This window comes from Aythya fuligula, chromosome 2 (assembly GCF_009819795.1).
Source record: "Aythya fuligula isolate bAytFul2 chromosome 2, bAytFul2.pri, whole genome shotgun sequence".
In the NCBI taxonomy this organism is placed as follows: Eukaryota; Metazoa; Chordata; class Aves; order Anseriformes; family Anatidae; genus Aythya; species Aythya fuligula.
In genome coordinates, this window is record NC_045560.1 from 158,593,529 (window position 1) to 158,610,260 (window position 16,732).

The 16,732-nt window shown below is 50.5% G+C and overlaps 1 protein-coding gene across 5 annotated transcripts; it reads right to left on the reverse strand.

Annotated features, from left to right (window-relative positions):
• Window positions 1–174: 174 nt before the first annotated feature.
• On the reverse strand, window positions 175–16,648 carry EEF1D (eukaryotic translation elongation factor 1 delta). Of its 5 annotated transcripts, none has more exons than XM_032181859.1 (11): window positions 16,595–16,643; window positions 13,147–13,157; window positions 10,548–11,791; window positions 9,123–9,249; window positions 7,925–7,996; window positions 4,517–4,579; window positions 3,476–3,569; window positions 3,191–3,291; window positions 2,133–2,381; window positions 1,056–1,250; window positions 175–273 (listed from the first exon to the last, which is right to left on the reverse strand). In XM_032181859.1, the coding sequence occupies exons 3-11, from the start codon at window positions 11,789–11,791 to the stop codon at window positions 235–237; spliced, it is 2,184 nt and encodes a 727-aa protein (XP_032037750.1). In that variant the 5' UTR covers window positions 13,147–13,157; window positions 16,595–16,643; the 3' UTR covers window positions 175–234. The 5 variants fall into 5 exon arrangements, with proteins under 5 accessions (XP_032037750.1, XP_032037749.1, XP_032037751.1 ...); XM_032181858.1 differs by having other exon boundaries at window positions 4,517–4,582; XM_032181860.1 differs by lacking the exon at window positions 4,517–4,579.
• Window positions 16,649–16,732: the final 84 nt, after the last annotated feature.

Below are 16,732 nucleotides of genomic sequence, written 5' to 3' on the forward strand. Positions count from 1 at the left end.
AAAGCAGCAAGGAGAAAATTAAAGAGGAAATTCAGTGGCTTTTTTTTTTGTAGTAGTAGTAGACCTTCATTTCAACACAGAAACACATCTTGAGGTCTTTCCTTTTATGAAGGGAAACACCCAAAGTCTTCAAGACATCACTTTGGGGAAGCTACACTCAGGAGAGAAAAAACATACAATCTGCATTCCTTGATCTTTATTAGTTACAGTTTCAGAGAGGATACAGGTTTGCTTCTAGATCTTGTTGAAAGCAGCAATGTCGACGCTCTGCACCTGCAAGAGAACGAGAACAGCAGCTAGAGGTCACCAAGGTGTTTTCAGACACAAAAGAAAGCACTCACAGTGGGGATTTCTTCACAGCATGCACTAGTTCTGCTCAAAAACAGATCAAGCATCGCCCAGGGCTCTGAGGCCAGCTCCCCAGCTGTGCTGAGAGCCACCTTCACGGACTGTTATTTAATATTCCTGTAACACCAGTCATAACAGGACACCACACTGTGCTCATCATTGCACGAATCTTTAGGCAGTCCAGCTGATGAAGAACATCCATATTTAGCTTCTAGCAACACACCTAAGATCAGTTCCTGATTTACTGTAAATATAAGCAAAAAAGTATGCGAGGAAAATGAATAAAAACGGGTATTTGGCCTGCTGCTTCCCCCTTCCAGTGGTGAGGCAGGAAGCACTACTAAATCTGTGTATTATCTGGCACAGAGCTGGAGCTCCTGCTGCCATTTCCATGAAATTGGAGGCAGGATGGGGCTGGAGACATCTCCAGCCCCAGCCACCAGGGTTAAACGCATGCATTTGTTGGGGCTCCTCAAAGTAAGGCTGGGTGGTAAGGAGCAAGAGGCTGTAAAAATGGCTCTGTGAAGTATCTGCAAGGTGTCTACGTCAGGCAGAATTAAATATCTACACACACAAACACACAGGAGTATCTCAGCAGGCAGAGATATCACTCCACGTGGTTTTCGATTTGAGACCCAAGCTTGCCAAAGTCTTATTTAAAAGTGACCCCATGGGCTAGGCGCCTCCCACCCCAAAAAAAGACTTACGTAGTCCTCAAACTTGGTGATCTCCTCCTCCAGGATGTCAGTCCCGACTTTGTCGTCCTCCACCACGCACTGGATTTGGAGCTTTTTAATACCGTAGCCTACCGGGACCAGCTTGGAGGCTCCCCACACCAGCCCATCCATCTGGACGGAGCGGACGCACTCTTCCATCTTGGCCATGTCAGTCTCGTCGTCCCACTGCAAGGGGCACCAAGTTGGAACTTTAAATGCTCTCCTAGATGTCACCGTCAGCCCCAGGAGGTGGCCAGTGACCGAGGACTCTGCGATCTCCTCCAGGGGTGCACGATAGCCCTCATCCCACAAAAATTAAGGCGTCCTCCTTGATCAGGCTGGTTAAGCTGAGATAATCAACGTGCAGGCAGTTGTTTTATTACACATCTGCGTGCAGTCTGACCAACAGGTAACACTCACCACTCCTCTCCTCCTCCTCTCAGTAGATTTCAGCTGATGCAAACTGCCCTTTCTGGGCTGTTATTTTCGCCAGAATTAGCTGCAGGGGTTAGACGAGCTAAGTTTTGCAGCAATGCTACAAAACACGTTGCTTCAATTCTGCCCTGCAGGGACAAATTTTGTCCCTTTTGTCCCTGCAGGGACAAATCTGGCCCTGCAGATGCAGGGGGGATCCCTCTGCAGCAGCAACATCCCTGTTTCGAAGCCCTCATTTTAAAGTGACTTTTACCAAAGGCAACTCTCTTGTGCAAACGGAGCACTAGACAGCCCATAGTTTGGTTCTACTGTGACAATTTGACAAAAACGGGTTTCTTTTCATTTTTAGGACATTATTTGGGTTTGGTTTAACTGATGGAAGTCCTTTCTTCAAAGACAGGAGCCAGTCCTGCTCAGAGAGGGATCCTTCAGCCAACAGCCTGCGCTTGCCATGGTCCAAGGACCAGAGCAGAAGCTCAAGTGCTGCAGATCCCAGCTCACCCAACCTCACTCTGAACCCTCGTTTGGAAACGTGCAGGTCAGATCTATCCCCGGTCAATACAGATGTGAAAATGAGATGGTTTAAAGCCTCCTGCACGGGACATGCAGCCTCAGGCAGGAGCTCTTACTCACCGGCTTCACGTCCAGGAGGATGGAGGACTTGGCAATGAGACCTGGTTTCTTGGCCTTCTTCTCCGCGTACTGCCGCAGCCTCTCCTCCCGGACCTTGGCAGCCTCTTGGTCTTCCTCTTCATCGTCACTGCCAAAAAGGTCGATGTCATCATCGTCATCTTCCTCTGCAGCAGCTGGCTCGGCTTTCTTGGCAGGTGAAGCAGATGGCAGCTCCACTTTCTTGGAGGGAACGCTGAAGGGTTCCACTTTCTTCATCGGGGTGACGTGGATTCAAGTTTGCATTCAGGAAAAAAAAAAACAGGAGAACGTCAGTGCTGCTGTGATATAACTTCAGGCTCAGGAAAAACTCAGGAAGAGAAACCTACTTTGCTAAAAGCAGACCTCTGAGCTATCCCAACGCAGCTCTACTTCGTAGAGAAAAAAATATTCATGGAGAAAAAATACCCTGAAGCCAAGAGCTGACCCTTCTCTTAAGGACTCAGCGGTTCAATATATCTAGAACATAAAGGGGGGAGAGCTATTGGGAACCTGGCCTTACAAATCAGCCTTACGACGTGCCCCAAGGCAAGGACTTATCTAGAGGAGACCATATCTTGCCCTGAAAACCTTCTAACAAGGAAGGTTTCCTTCTAACAAGGAAGATTTGTTTAAAAATAAAAGTAAAAGAAATAAAAGTCACCAGTTCTGCTCACTTATTTTAACAGTGGTGCTTTACGTGGTGTGTGCTGAGAAACTTGCAGCACCGTGGGCTAAATCCTTACCAAATACTTGTTAGCTCCAAACTGCCACAGATCTGTGTCAGCTCTCCTTTGTTGAAATCTCTTAACATCATTTTTCTATCTTTGGGCAGAAAAACTGCCTTTTTGTCTTCTTTCTACACATACCAATTAGGGAAAGATGACAAAGCAGCTGCCAAAACTGCTTGAAAAGCAGCAGCGAGCTCTTCCTAAGCTCTTCCATCTCTCTTTTTCATCCTCCAGCCAGGCAGGAGGCCTCAGAAATGACCCAGCACTTTGTGACAGCGAAGGATTCGAGAAGAGAACTTGGCTGAGGCTCACCTGGGTCGGTGGAACTGGGGAGGGCTGGTGGGAGGTAGATTTTTCCAGAGCATTCAGGCGGCTTTCCAACTTGAAGATGGCCATCTGAAGATCTGCAACGACTGCAAAAAGGGGTGTGGGGGGGGAGAACCTTAGCTTGTAGGCTCTCAAGACAGATTTGCTCTTGCTCAAAGTGGGATTTAAGATCACCAGGCACACCAAGGTTAATAAAGGAGACAACCCACAGGAGCAGGACCCCGCTCGGTTTGGTTTTTTGCTTTCATGCCAGGAGATTCTCCTACTTACCACTGCGAAGGTTTTGATTTTCTACCTCCAGGTGAGAAATTCTGGAAAGAAGCTCATTTTGGTCACCGGGCCCCGAAGAGGTGGTGCTCGCGCTCTGCAACAAGGAAAATTGAGATGAAACAGATTTGTTCACTTACATGTACTCCCACAAAACAGTGAAACAAAAGGTCAAGCCTTCGGGAAAACAAAATCTGAGAGCCCATCTAAGAACAAGGCCATTTTATCTGCAGGCTTTGAAGGCAATTTAACAAGTTCTACAGAACAAAGTATGAAACTTCACAAAATTTCAGCTGGCAATGATGAGCAGGGGATGAAATCACTCTCAGATCACTAAAAACACACAAAGTTTTTTGGGTTTCACACTGAGCTCCTCCAGAAGGGCAGCTGGTTGTCTCTTAGAGCTGAGCTGAGGCACGGAGCACAGGACCTGCCTAACGTCATGCAGCAAGTCCCCGTGGAAGCTGGAAGGAGATCCCAGCATTTCTGCACTCCCACTTACCCCAGTCTGGCCTTTGGTTCCTCTCAAAGAGGATTAAACTGATTTTAACACGTCCTGAGGGAACAACGACAGCGATTCGGCTTCAAAAAGTATTCAACAGCAAAAAAAAAAGAAGGAAAAAAAGGCTTCTTTTTTAAAACAAGCCCTTATCTGCTATTTGAAATCGGTGAAAGGGAAGAAAATGCAGCCCTTCATGCCTCAAGTGCCATTTATAACTGAACACAATAGGAAAAAATTGTATTTGAGTGCACCCTGCATGTAATTACGGTGGTTCTCTGGCAGAGCTGACGTGCTCCTGGTACCTCGGCAGTCAGCAGAGATGAAGAAAAAGGAACAGGGGGGCAGAGGGAAAGCAGTTAAGGATGCCAAGCGCAGATCTGCAGCCCCTAAATGCTGGCAAGACCCTGTTGTATAGGGTAAACTACAACCACGAGTGGAAGGACAGATGCTCCTCGTGGTAAGGACCAAGAAGTGGAGCTGTTTCTCCCTGCAGCCTCCTCTCAGATCCCAAAAGCAGCTCAATCCGTGCAGAGGTGACTTACAGTTGAGCGGCCCGACTGCCTCTTTTGACGGGCAGGAGCTTCTTTGCTCCGCGGGGCTGTCTTCTGCTGGAAAGGGCAAGAGGTTTGGGGGTTTGGTTCAACGAGGAGAGGACAGAAAAAATGGTTTTGCTCATGCTGGAGAGCAGCTGGAGTGCAGGACAGGGATCCACATGCAGGCAAATTCATCAAGCAACACCAATTCATCAGCGGCACACCAACTCCACACCAAACAAAGCCTGCTTCAAAAAAAAAAAAAACTCATCCACCTTCTTGCTGCACGTCTCAAGAGCCTGCAGAACACGCTCAGCTGGGAGGCAGAGCTAGGATAAGACGCCTGGAGCATGCTCTTAGTCGTGTCTGGCGACACGAGTCGAGTTATCTCTCTTCTACCTTGATAATATTGAAGAATTTCAAGTCTTGCCAGCCTGGCAGCCACTAACCAAACCCCTGGGAGATGGCAGAGCCGAGCAGGGGCAGTCCCTTCGTGCTTGTCAAGCAGTGTAAGATCCTGGGATAAGAACCAAGCTGTCTATTAGCTCAGGTGCTGTTTGTGTAGCACCACACAGCGCTCATGGGATGGTGCAGAGCTCTACAAAGCAGAAATCAGCTCCCTGAAGTTGCTTAAAACTATTGCTTAAGTTTAAGCAATAATTTTGGAGCTGATCTCATTAGTGATACGCTGAGTAGCAGTAAAATCGACTTAAAATATTCCACGTAGCAAGCCTGGAAACCCTCTAGGGACCCAGAGGACACAAGGAGCACAAATTCAGCCACCCAAGCAAATTAAAACCCTGGGAACCTCCTTGCTTATTGCAAAGGACAGAAAATAGGAATTGCTCTCTTAGCCTCAAGAGGCTTTCAGCATCTGGTCCTCTCTAAAGCGTGACTCTAAAATATTACTTTAAAAATCAAGAGAAAATACTAACGAAGGAGAAAAACCGGCAAAGGTCACACTTCCCTCGCTCCAAGAAGTACCTGGAGGCATCAGCCCTTTCCCTTCAATTGAGTAAACCAGTTACAACCAGCACGGAGATTTTACAAGCTGTTGTAGATTGGATAACGTGCAGGTTCTCCTGTCTGGTGTTCACAGAGCACTCACAGCTTCAGAAATTAAACCTATTTTATGCACGTAGGAGTCTGACACCTCTCCCCTTGGGTCAGTCTAGCTGAGCTCTGAGCTGAATCAACTCTACCTGAGCTCTGGAAACCCCAGAAGCTTTGGAAATCATCAGATAAACCATGCTGAAGGACTAGAGCAGGCTTTTAGGGATGAGCAGGATGGATCCGGGCTGGTTTCCTACAGAATGTGCACCACTCGTGCACATGGATGTGTTTCTGAACATGGCACAGGTGCCTACCTGTAGGATCTCTCCCCACCTGTAGGATCTCTCCCCACAAGCTGCAGTCTCTCCAAAATTTGGCCTGGGAAAGCGTCAGTGATCTAGCAGGAGGCGGCCTGGGGTGACGGTTCAAAGCAGAGATGACCATGCAAAGCAGGATGAAAGGTATGTGCAAACAAATGTTTCGGGCACGGCAAGTTCCGTGCTCTCCTTCAGGAGGTGCAGAAGGATTCCCTTCAAGCCTTGGAGCGCTCCAGCAAACATTTCAGACCACCACCAACCAGCTGAGGCAGATCTGCAGTCAGCCTCGGCTGAATTTCACGGGGATAAGCGCTCATCTCCCACCTTCCCAGCGTGCTAAAACCACGTCTGCTCGTTTCACCTTTACATTCCTGACCAGAGCTCTGAGTATTCAGGTGGAAAGACTAAATCCTGACTAGGAAAACACCATTCTGGATTGTTCTGCACGTTCAGAAGTATGAATCTGGCCTTCTGAGATCTAAAAATGAAGGTTAATCATGTTCTGAATTCAAGCTTACCCTACGGCGTGGCTGTCCAAGGTTAATAATCCTTTAGATAAGAAAGCTACAAAAAAAAAACCTACAAAAATCTTGATGTTTCAGCTTTATTTCTCAACAGCTGAGCTCTTCTAACCCGCCCAAGAGCAGAGAAGATCCAGCTGTGGCTTACTGCTTCAGGTTGCTGAGATATGGCAACGTGTGGAGAAACACAACGCTTTCCCTTCGAGCCATCGCTGGAGAACCCCAAACCACTTTTTATCATGCCCCAAATTCCCAATTTGAGGTCCTGCTGCTCAATCTTGGCCTAAAATCCTCAAACCTACTGAGTCTTCGTTGCAGGAAAGGAAAAAAAGCAGAATAATTGTTGATATTCAATGCTAACTCCCCCAAGAAACACCACAGGGGGCCAAAGGACTTGACTCTCAGCTCTGTTCTGGTTTTAGCCTGGGTTTTTACCAGTTCCCCCAGTCCTGCCTGTTACAGGACTTGGCCATCCCAAATTTAGGTGCTTCTCACATGCAGGAGGTGCAGGCCAGGACAAGGAAGTCCTCAGGCTGAGCTTGGCTTGGCAAACCAGATGCTGGATCTGTTTGAAAAGGTTTTTGAGTCCTTCAACTCTTTCCGTGCCTGAAGTCCTCCAGCTCTGTTGGAGCTGGAGCTCAATTCCCCACGGATTTGCCCCAAGTCCAAGCTAAAATCTTAGATAGGGGCTGGTAAATCCTACTGAGCACCCAAGCAGGGTATTATTTTCCCTAAGTTGTTGGCCGAAAAACCAGTGCTGAAGTCAGAAATTAGCATTAGAAACCTTCCAGGTATTTTCTTTCTCTTTTTTTTAAAATGTTACTGAGTTCAACAGGCAAAGCGAGATCTCAATCAGGCACAGAAATCAAGACATGTCAGCTGCATTCTGTCTTTTCTCACCTTTTTTCACCCACAAAACCAGCCCACTTTTCCATTTAAGCCACCAGCTTTGTCTTGAAAAAATTTCTGCCCAGTCAACCTTTAATTTCAGCACGAAAACACCTCCAGAAAGCACTCGGCTTTTACGGGGTGGCGAGCTAGCAGCCAGGCTGAATTCCCCAGCTGGAAGACACCTTTTTTTTTTTTTTTGCACATACCCTAAACCCAAAGTGAGACAGGAGAGAGAAGGTGGCAGCTCAGTGTACCCCACGAGAGACGAAGCAGCTTGGTGCTTTGCTGCCCGGCGAGGTTATTTTAAGCATTACCCGTTAAGATAAGACTCGGGGGAACAAACTAACATCCCACCAGGAGAAAAAAAAGTAGAGAAATGCACAGCCAAAGAATTTTGCCCCAAATCCAGTTTGGTTTTCAAAGCCAAGCGAGCAGATAAGCAGCACGAGCTCTGGACGGAGCTACGCGGGTGGTACACAGCACCGCACACCTTAACTTCTCTCCTCTAAACTGAAAAAAAAAAAAAAATCGGCCCCACAATTTGGGAAGTGGGATCCCGAGGGGATTTCTGCGAGATGCGCCACGGCTAAAAATGGTTGCGGGTAGCCAGCTGGTGAGAGAGCTCGGGTACTCACTCCGGCCAGCGATTTCTGGATATTCTCCCTGGCTCTGGCAATGTCGCGGAGGATCGTGCTGGCTCCGTTCTCCTGCAAACAGTGCAGAAAGAACCGAGGTTTTTTTCTTTTTTTCCCCAAAAAATAGGAAAACGCGGGAAACCGATCAGGGAAAATTAATAAAAAATAATAATAATGTAAGGGTAAGAACTGGGGGGAGGGTTCCTTCCAAGGATTCAGCACGCGCTGGCTCCTCGCCTCTCCCAGCCTGCAACCTCCCCCCCCACCCCGAGGAAGATCTGTGAGAGGAAAACTCTCCACGAGCCCCCGTCGTGTAAGCCCGGGCTGTTGCGTGGGCGTTTTCAGGTGGGCAGCCACTTCCACGCCGCAGATGGGCTTTAAGGGACCGTGATTTTTTTTCCCTCAGCAGAGAAAAGGCTGAAAAACCACTAGAGAAGCCTTCAAACCCCCTCTCGCAGGCTGAACTTCCTCACTGGAAGCTCCTGACGTGGCTCAAAGTCGCCTAACTCCCTGCAGCCACCTCAAAAGCACATTTATTTGCTCTTTTCAGGCACTGAAAGCTCCTAGTTTTTAGGCAAGAGTCCTAAGGTGCTGTTCCACCGCTCCCCTAGCAGCAGGAACGGGCGGAGAGTGCCTGGAAATTCAGCGAGAAGCTTCCCCCTTCACCACCCCGGGGAAAGAAAGAAGCAAGGGAAACTCTAAGCAGCTTTCCAGGGAACCGACTCAACGCACAAGCAGTTAGCAGCCTTTTTGCGTCGCAGGAAGAGGTTACGGCAGCTCCGGGCTTTAAAAGGGAGACTTTTGGGACTAAAAAAAATCGAGGGAAAACTGCTTGAGGTGGGCTGTGCTGCGGCAGCACCGCGCTCCCACTCCTCCCCTCCAGGTGATTGGTAGTGGGGTGAGACTTCCAGGCTTAAAAGTGCAGGGGTGCAACGAGAGGAACCTAATTCCTGGTCTTTTCGGGGTCCTGGCACCTCCCTTCCAACATCACCTCCTCTATTTGATGCAACCCCTGCCAGGAAAAGCGTAGCTGCTCCAGGAGTGCAGACAGAAGGCTTGGGGAGCCTCTCAACCCTTGGAAAAAGCAAAACCCCGAGTGGAAATCATACAGAAGAGCAAGCCCAGGTGGATAATTTCATTCTGCCTGCTCTGTGATAGCTCATGAGGCTGCTAAAAGCTGAGCTCAGCACATTTTTACCTGCTGCTGCTGCGAGGAGCCGCCCACCGGGCCGTTCATCTGCTCGTAGTACCTCCGCTCGGCCTCGTCATACTTGAACTTCTCGAACCAGATCCTCTCGTGGGCGAGGAACTCGACTGCCATTTTTCTGCAGGAAAAAGGAGAAAAAAGAACAACGAAGTGAGGTCCTGGAAGCGGTTGAGGTTGGCAGCTTGCAGTGGGGGTGGGAGAAAAGAGCTCTCTGCCCTCACAGAGCTGCTCCTGCTGCTCGTCTCCCCCTCTGGGGTATGGGGTTTAAGTGAGCAGGATCCTCTTAGGAAAGCAGGGCAGGCTAATCGGCCGCCCGTCTGCCTCGCCTGACCTGCATTTGGCCACAGGGCACCGAGTGGGGACAAGAAATCAGCTCCTTCCCCCAAAAAAAAGCTCTAGGAGCAGGGTTTTCTACGTCAGGTTTCAACACGTGATTAAATCTGGAGGAAATTCCCCGCGACAGGCAACTCCTGACCCCGTGCCTGGTGTTATTTCAAGCTCGGACACAGCTCCAGACCCAACGTTGGTCCAAGAAGGTGGTGGGAGCAAGAATCAAGCATCACGACCCGGCCACGCCGTTACCAGGCTGTATCACGCGATAGAAAAGGCAAAAAAAAGCCCCAAAAGCACCTCCAAAACCCCAAATCTCTCCTGTGAAACACGCGCCCTCCTCACCTACCATCCTCCATCGGGTCAAGGTCTTCCACCTCGAAACCCTGCTCGAGGTGCCAGACAGGATTACAGAGAAAGAATCCCAGAAACAGACAAATTACACCCAATTTTACCCCACCCCGACTTCCCTGGGGAAGGGAAAAAGGCGTAACACCTGCTTCTGTCCAGCTAAGGGGAAATTATCCTAATTAGGACAGGGTGAAAGGCTCTGAAAGCGCTCTCTAACCCCGTATCTATCACGTTTCACATTAAAACTTCTCAAACAACCCCTAGAAAACCCTGAAATCTCCTTTTTTTTCCCCCCTCCGAGGGCAACTGCACGGTAATATTTGAGCGCCGACCTTGAGACGAGCTCCCCCCTCGTTACAGCAGCAAATTTCAGGGTTCAAAAAAAACCCCAAAACGGGTGTTTAAGAGACAACAGCATCGGGCAGCGCCTTACCCAAGGCTTCACAGGGAAGCTTTTTTTTCCAAGAGCTCTGCCCTCAAGATGCTTCACACCTCTGATTTAGGTGACCCCCAGAGGTCACCCCAACGAGCTGGAACCCAGCCAGCCTCATCCCGCAATTAGCAGCTCGCAGGGCCCATTTCCTAACGAATTAACCAAGCAGCCTTCCCCCTCTGCGAGGTGAGGGGCTCAGGGGAGCTTCCCAAAAACATTTTGCCCGCAAACGGGGGGCTCCCCGCGCACGCAAACGCCGCCAAGCTCAATCCTGAGCCACCCCAAAAGAAAATTCCTCCTACTTGGGTTCTGGAGCGGCCGCGCTCGGAGGTTTGGCAGCTGGCTGGGAGGGTTTTAGGACCGGAGGTTGGGGTGTTTTCGGGTTTTCTCCTGCTTTGGATGCTTTCAGAGCCTCGGCCGCGTAGTACCGAGCCTCGGCGCGGTCGTACGTGGGCTTGCTGAGCCACACGGCCTCGCTGTCCTGGTGCAGGAAGAAAAAAGGAGGCTGGAGGTGCTCGGCGCCGCTCGGAGGAGGAGAACCGGTGGGCTCCGTGCGCTCAGCACCCTCTTTTTGCCCCCTGCCGGGGTTCTTCCCATCCTCCTGGGGTTTTTTGGAGGCTTCGGGGCTGTCGATTTGTTCCGCCGGGGCACCCTCGAACATGTTCTCGTAGAAGCTCTTCTCAGCACCGTCGTAGAGAGGTTTTTCCAACCACACCTCCGAGACCAGAGCCTGCAAACTGGAAGCTTGGGGCTTGCCGTTCACCGTCGGGTGGAGGGAATCCGGCAAAGGGGTATCGAGGGGAGGAGAGCTAACGAGGTCGGCAGAGCTAACGAGGTCCGGAGCCAAGCTGGGAGTAGCGGGGGTGGGCAGGGCTGTCCCGTAGCCTTCATCCGGCGTCCTCGACCCCCCGGTTTCGGCGCTGGGCACGAGGGAGGGGATGGCCAGGAGGTTCGGAGGAGCGAAGAGCTGAGACCTCTGGACGAAAAGCTTCTCGGCTTTCTCGAAGTCAGCTTTGTTGAGCCAGACGCCCTGAACCACGTGGTGGCAGGCGCTCAGGCTGCCGTGGGTGCACGGCAGGGCCGCCAAGAGCATCCGCGGTTTTTGGGGAAGCTCTTGGGCAGCTTTGGAGGCCGGCTGCTGGGTCTCAAAAGCCTCCTGGCTCTGCAAATCCGCCGCTTTTTTCCTGGCCAAGCTCTCGGCGTGATCGTGGGAGGGTTTCTCAAACCACACGTGCTCGGTGGACAAACCTGAGAGGACCGAGTCGGCCGCCTTGGGGGCCGCTGCCGCCGCGCCTTTGGGTTTGGGAGACCTCTTCCTCTTCCTCTGCTTTTTCCCGTTCCTCCCTCTTTTCGGATCCCCTTTGGGCTCACCCTCGACGATTCCCTCATCGTTGAGGACCCCGTTCACAGCCTCAAGCTCCGGGCACTCCTCGGGGGCAGCAGCCAGCATGGCTTCACGCTCGTAGTGCAGCCGCTCGGCTTCGTCGTATTTGGGTTTGTCTACCCAAACTTTCTCTACCGGGCACGGAGTTTTCCTCGTCCTCATCTTCCAAAGAAGGGGCAGCATTAAAAAAGAGAAGCACAACAGTGTAGTCGCGGCAAAAGCCAACAAAGCGAGGGCATGCAGGCTTCAGGAATTAACAGAGAGCTGACAAAAGGCACCGTGCTGTCATAATTCACATTTAAGAGCCTAAGAATTTAGCTATTTCTCTTTTTTTTTGGTATAAATTGTAGCTCAGAGAAGCAAAACCGCCTCCAAACATGCTTAATTTGTGACGAATCGGATTCCTCCTCAAAACACTTCCCTTTTGAGAACTATATAATGATTTAAAAATAAAGGCACTGATTGAAGTCACCTCCAATTTCACTTTTGGGTGATAACCACCAGGATAAGGCTGCTGGGGTCCTGCTCAAAGCCCTGGGACCTAAGAGATTGGCTCAAATTAGCAGGTTAGCGCTTAATTACCTGCTAGGTATCGTCAACCAGGCACTGATTTGCTAAAAAAAGTAAGTTGTCCTAATTCCTGAGGATTTTTTAGAGGTCATTGCTTGCAACTCTTTGGGTTTTTGCTAGCAGAAAGCCAGCAGGGGGAGCTGACGGAGAAATTATGAAAATTTGGGGTCAAAAGCCTGGGTGCTGGTGAACCAAAAGCGACCAAAAGCTGGAGATTGTTCATGTAGATTACACAAAAAGATCAGTTCAGGTAAAAAAACATTGCTCGTGCTTTGGGTTTTCCTGCCTTAATCGTAGTGGACAGGGGAAAAAAAATAATCGGGCAGGTTCTAGTAGATGCAGATAATTGGAAATGGTGAAGGAAATACCTCTGATTGTTGGAAATGGTAAAAGAAATAAAATTTTAAGCACAGAATTCACTGCTCAGGTAGCTAACGAGCAGGTAGGCGAGCAGGATGACGTGGTCAGACCCCTGGATAAAAACAAGCAGGAGGCCAAGTGCCCCTAAATCAGCTCAGCTCCCCTTTTAGCGACAGACAGCTGTGGGTTTCGTAACTGCAGCTCATTTGGCAGCCTGGCACAGATCAAAACTCAGGCAGCAAGGAAATATCCGCCAGGACTCAGCCACGGCTCGCAGTTCCAGGAAGGTTTTACGAGCCTGGAGCTCAGGGAGCGACAACTGGCCGTTATTCCAACCGAAAACCTTTGTCTTTTTAAGCTTTGTTTGAAAAAAATGCAGTTTAGATTAGTAGAGCAGTGAATTTAAGTCATCAATGTACCAATTTAAACGGGATTTTCGGAGGGGAGCATCAAGACGAGGCAACATCTGCGAGCTGCACCTGAATTTTACTCATCTGATTTCTCCCAGGCGACAAAGGAATAAAGTAAAAGCTCCAGGCCAGCATTTCTATACCCCGATTTTCCACGGGACAGCTGGGAGTACTTACATTTTTCACTCCTACGACAGCATTAAGAGAAAATAAAAAGAGTTAAGAGAGATTTCCAAGCACTAGAGACGCAGCAGCTCGGCAGCAAGGACAGAAACAAGAGCTGAATGTATTAAAATCGAGTTAATTGCCCCCATAATATGTAAGATCATATATTTAATTCAACTTACAGCTGGGTAACTCGCCAGAACTATGCATCTTCAGCAGGCACCACCACAGCCACCCAATTACCTTTAATTTTAAGCAACAATTACAATGTATTTATGCAAAAAGGCTCCCGGTGATGACAGGGAGCAGGGAGAGCAGGTGACCAAGGGGAGCTCGGGTGCCCCTGGTTTAAGGTAAGCAAGGACAAAGAGCAAATCCTTAAATAAACACTGAAAATTTAAGGATTCTAGGGTCAAGTCATGAATTTGCAGTTATTTCGAGCCAGCAATTTATGTATGAGATGGAAATTGGATGTTAGTGCCTATTTTCTCAGCCTAATTTTTCAGAAAAATCCTCAAAACGACGTGTGTGAGCTCGCAGAATCCTTCCAGAATTAATAAACGGAGCCACGGCCACGGGGCTGCACCTCTGCAGCCCGACGAGACGCGGATCCTCCGGTCACCGAGCACCCCAAACCGGTCGGTTCTGCACGGGAGAACAAACCCCAAGCCCAAACGACCACAGATTCCCCAGCAGATTTTAGCTCGGAGGAACTCAAAGGCTTGTGGTTTCCTGAGATTATGGCCGGGGAAGGGTTTTGCAGAGGGAAAACACCACCCAGAGGAGGCATCAGCACGCCCAAGACGCTCGTGGTCCCGTGGTGGCCAAAGCTGAGGCTCACTCGGGGCCAAAAACCCCATTTTCAATGAGTTTATAACCAAGAAAGGAGAAAAAAAAAAAACACATTTTTTCATCTAACAACATCTGCAGGGACAAATTTAGCTCTTCCGAGGATTTGGAACAAATTTTAACCAGGTAAGCTTGGACTCCTACCACCCTGAGCTTTATTTTTAAAAGCTTCAAAAGCTGAGCAAGGTCCCTCAAAAGCCCAGGCACACTCAGAGCCAAGAAAACCAAGAGTTTTTTCCTCCTCCAATGACTTTACGATGGGAAAAACAAATTAATATTTCTCAACGCCAAATATCAAACGCTCCCCGGGAGCGAAGCACCTCGGGTGAACGTCCCCCAGCATCTCCTGAAGAGCTGACCAAAAGCCCGACGGGTTTTTCACTCTCTGCTCACCACTTCCCGGGTGTTTCGAGCCAGAACAAACCTTCCAGCACTGCAGGACAATGCCTGGAGTTTAAAAATAGGCCCTGAAAAGGTCCCTGCTGCCCGTCTGTCAACCCTTTTTATTGTTGTTCCGTGTAAGCTTTGGGTTTAAGCTATTCGGCGGCGTTATCCCCTGAAATCCTGCTACTTTTTGGGTAAAAGCACGGCGCACAACGCATCGTCCCGCGGCTGCAGGCAAAAAAAAATAAAGTTTGGTCAACTCTGAGCATCGATTTAGCAGCAGCTGGTCCTTTTCTGTCCAGGAACACGTTTGTGCTCTTCCTGACGGCGGGGCTGTAAAGGAAACGCACCTTTTTGGCTGTAAAAGTGCACGTTGCAGCTTGCCAGGGTCCTAAATCGCAGCAGAGAGGTGTTGGGAGTGCTTTCTGGTGATTCAGAGCGAGTTAAAGAGAACCCAGACTGGGAAACTGGGAAAAAAAGAGGCTGCTTTTGCACCGGAGGGGCTGGAGGCCTCTCACAGAGGTTTCACCCCCTCCTCCACATGGGCACCAGGTCGGCACAGGGAGCAGAAGGGAAAGGAAACGTTAAGGCTTGTGTGGTGCAGGTTTTTTTTTTGCTGGTTTCACTCCTTGAATCAGCTCTGCCCTCGTCAGATCACCTCTGCTGGAAGAGGAAGCTCCCCGCTAACGTTTAGGCAGGGAAACGACGACGACACCAACCTCAGCCGCCCGAAACCTTGACTCTTTGCTCCCCCAGCGATTTTCAGTGCTAATTAAAACACAAACCCCGGGCTTGGGAAAGCAGCAGCAGGGGAAGAGAGGAGGGGAGCAGTCACCTTCACACGGCGTGGCACAGTCAACAGCAAGAGGAACAGGAAAAAAAAAAAGGCGTACCTGCAAAGTCAGGGAGGGAAAAGGCACACCTAGAAAAGGAGAGGACAGGGTTACAGCCCCACGGCCCAGCAACGGCGTTTTCCTCTCTGTTCTGAGCACAAAAGGGCTGGGAACATCAGATTGCAACCAGTTGGGAAGCATCAGCAGCCTGGATAGCAAGAAATAACCCTGCAATGATCGAAAGGACAACCCCGTGCTGGTTTTGGTGACCACCAGGAGGGGAAAAAAGGATGGAAAAAGGAATGGCAGCAGCCTCAACGACTCCAGCTACCGCTGCAAATCCTCGGAAATCCCAAGAGGGCACGGGGAGCCCCCTGGGCTCTGCCTGCTCCCCCAGCAGAGGGCTGAAGCTGGGTTTCCTGGGTGGAAAAAAAGAATAGTAAAGGAAAAACACGAGCAGAAGGAGGACGGAGGAGAAGACAAGGCGAGACGAGCAGGGAAAACGTGAAGGGATTCGAGCAGAGCCCTGACACAGCAGAGCCCAGGCTGGGTCCCAGCCTGCTGCAGGGGGGTGGAGCGGTGCCAGGCACCAGTAACGGGGTGGCAGCGGCCAGTAAAGCTTACTGGGAGCCTTCAGAGAGTTTAATCCACGCCGATCTCTGTCCCTTAATGAAGTAAGGATGATTGGGGGGGTGTGTGGATGGTGCAGGGCTCCAGGGTTGGAGCTGCCAGGTTGAATTTCCCCCCCCTTGAACCCCCCAAAATATCCTTGCCAAGGGTCTGGGGGGCTCTCACAGCCTCCTCCTTCAGGTTTGGGATTAAAAAGGGGTTTGGGAGCCCTAAAAGCCCCTTCAGTGAGCCTGGAAAAAAAAAAAGGGGTGTTTTTTTTTGGGGGGGGGGCTGTGAGGGGGTAATTATGCTTGGAGGAGCTCGCAGGGTTGATATAACAAGGGAAGGGTGCTCGGAGATTTGGGGAGGGGCAGCACACACCCCTCTGAGGGAAAAAAAATAAAACCTAAAGGGTAAAAACACCCCAAAAACTGCTCCGTGGGGGGGGGGGGGCACATGGGACACCCTCTTTGTGGAGATAGAAGGAGGGAGGAGACCCCACAGGGGATGGAAAAAAGAAATAACCCCGTTCCCTGCGGCAACATGAGGGGAACGGACCCCAAACCCCTCAGGGGACCCCAAATCCCTCAGGGGACCCCCAAAAACCGCTGCCCGTGAGGGAAAGGCCCCCCCAGAACCCCCCCAACCCCCTCACCGCGGCCTGGAAACGTGACGAGGCCCAACGGGCGGCGCCCCCGGTGGGCTGCGAGATGCTGAAGAGGCTCCAAAAGGGGTTTAAAAGGGGAAAAAGGGGAAAAAAAAGGGGTCGTGGGGGCGGCACTCACCGGCGGCGCTGAGGCGCGGGCGGCTCCTCTCCGCTCGGCGTCCGCTGGGCAAAAGGGGGCAGCGCCCGGCGCGCGGGGGGTTGTGGGGGCGGCGCGAACCACGCGCGGCGGCGGCGGGGGGGGGACGAGGTGAGGGGA

Coding starts and splice junctions, on each gene's coding strand:
- EEF1D (XM_032181858.1), bottom strand. CDS start 11,791: ATGAGGACGAGGAAAACTCCGTGCCCGGTAGAGAAAGTTTGGGTAGAC. Junction 9,250..10,547: donor GCGGCCGCTCCAGAACCCAA/GTAGGAGGAATT, acceptor TTTTTCCTGCAG/AAAAATGGCAGTCGAGTTCC. Junction 4,583..7,924: donor TCCAGAAATCGCTGGCCGGA/GTGAGTACCCGA, acceptor TGCCCTTTCCAG/CAGAAGACAGCCCCGCGGAG.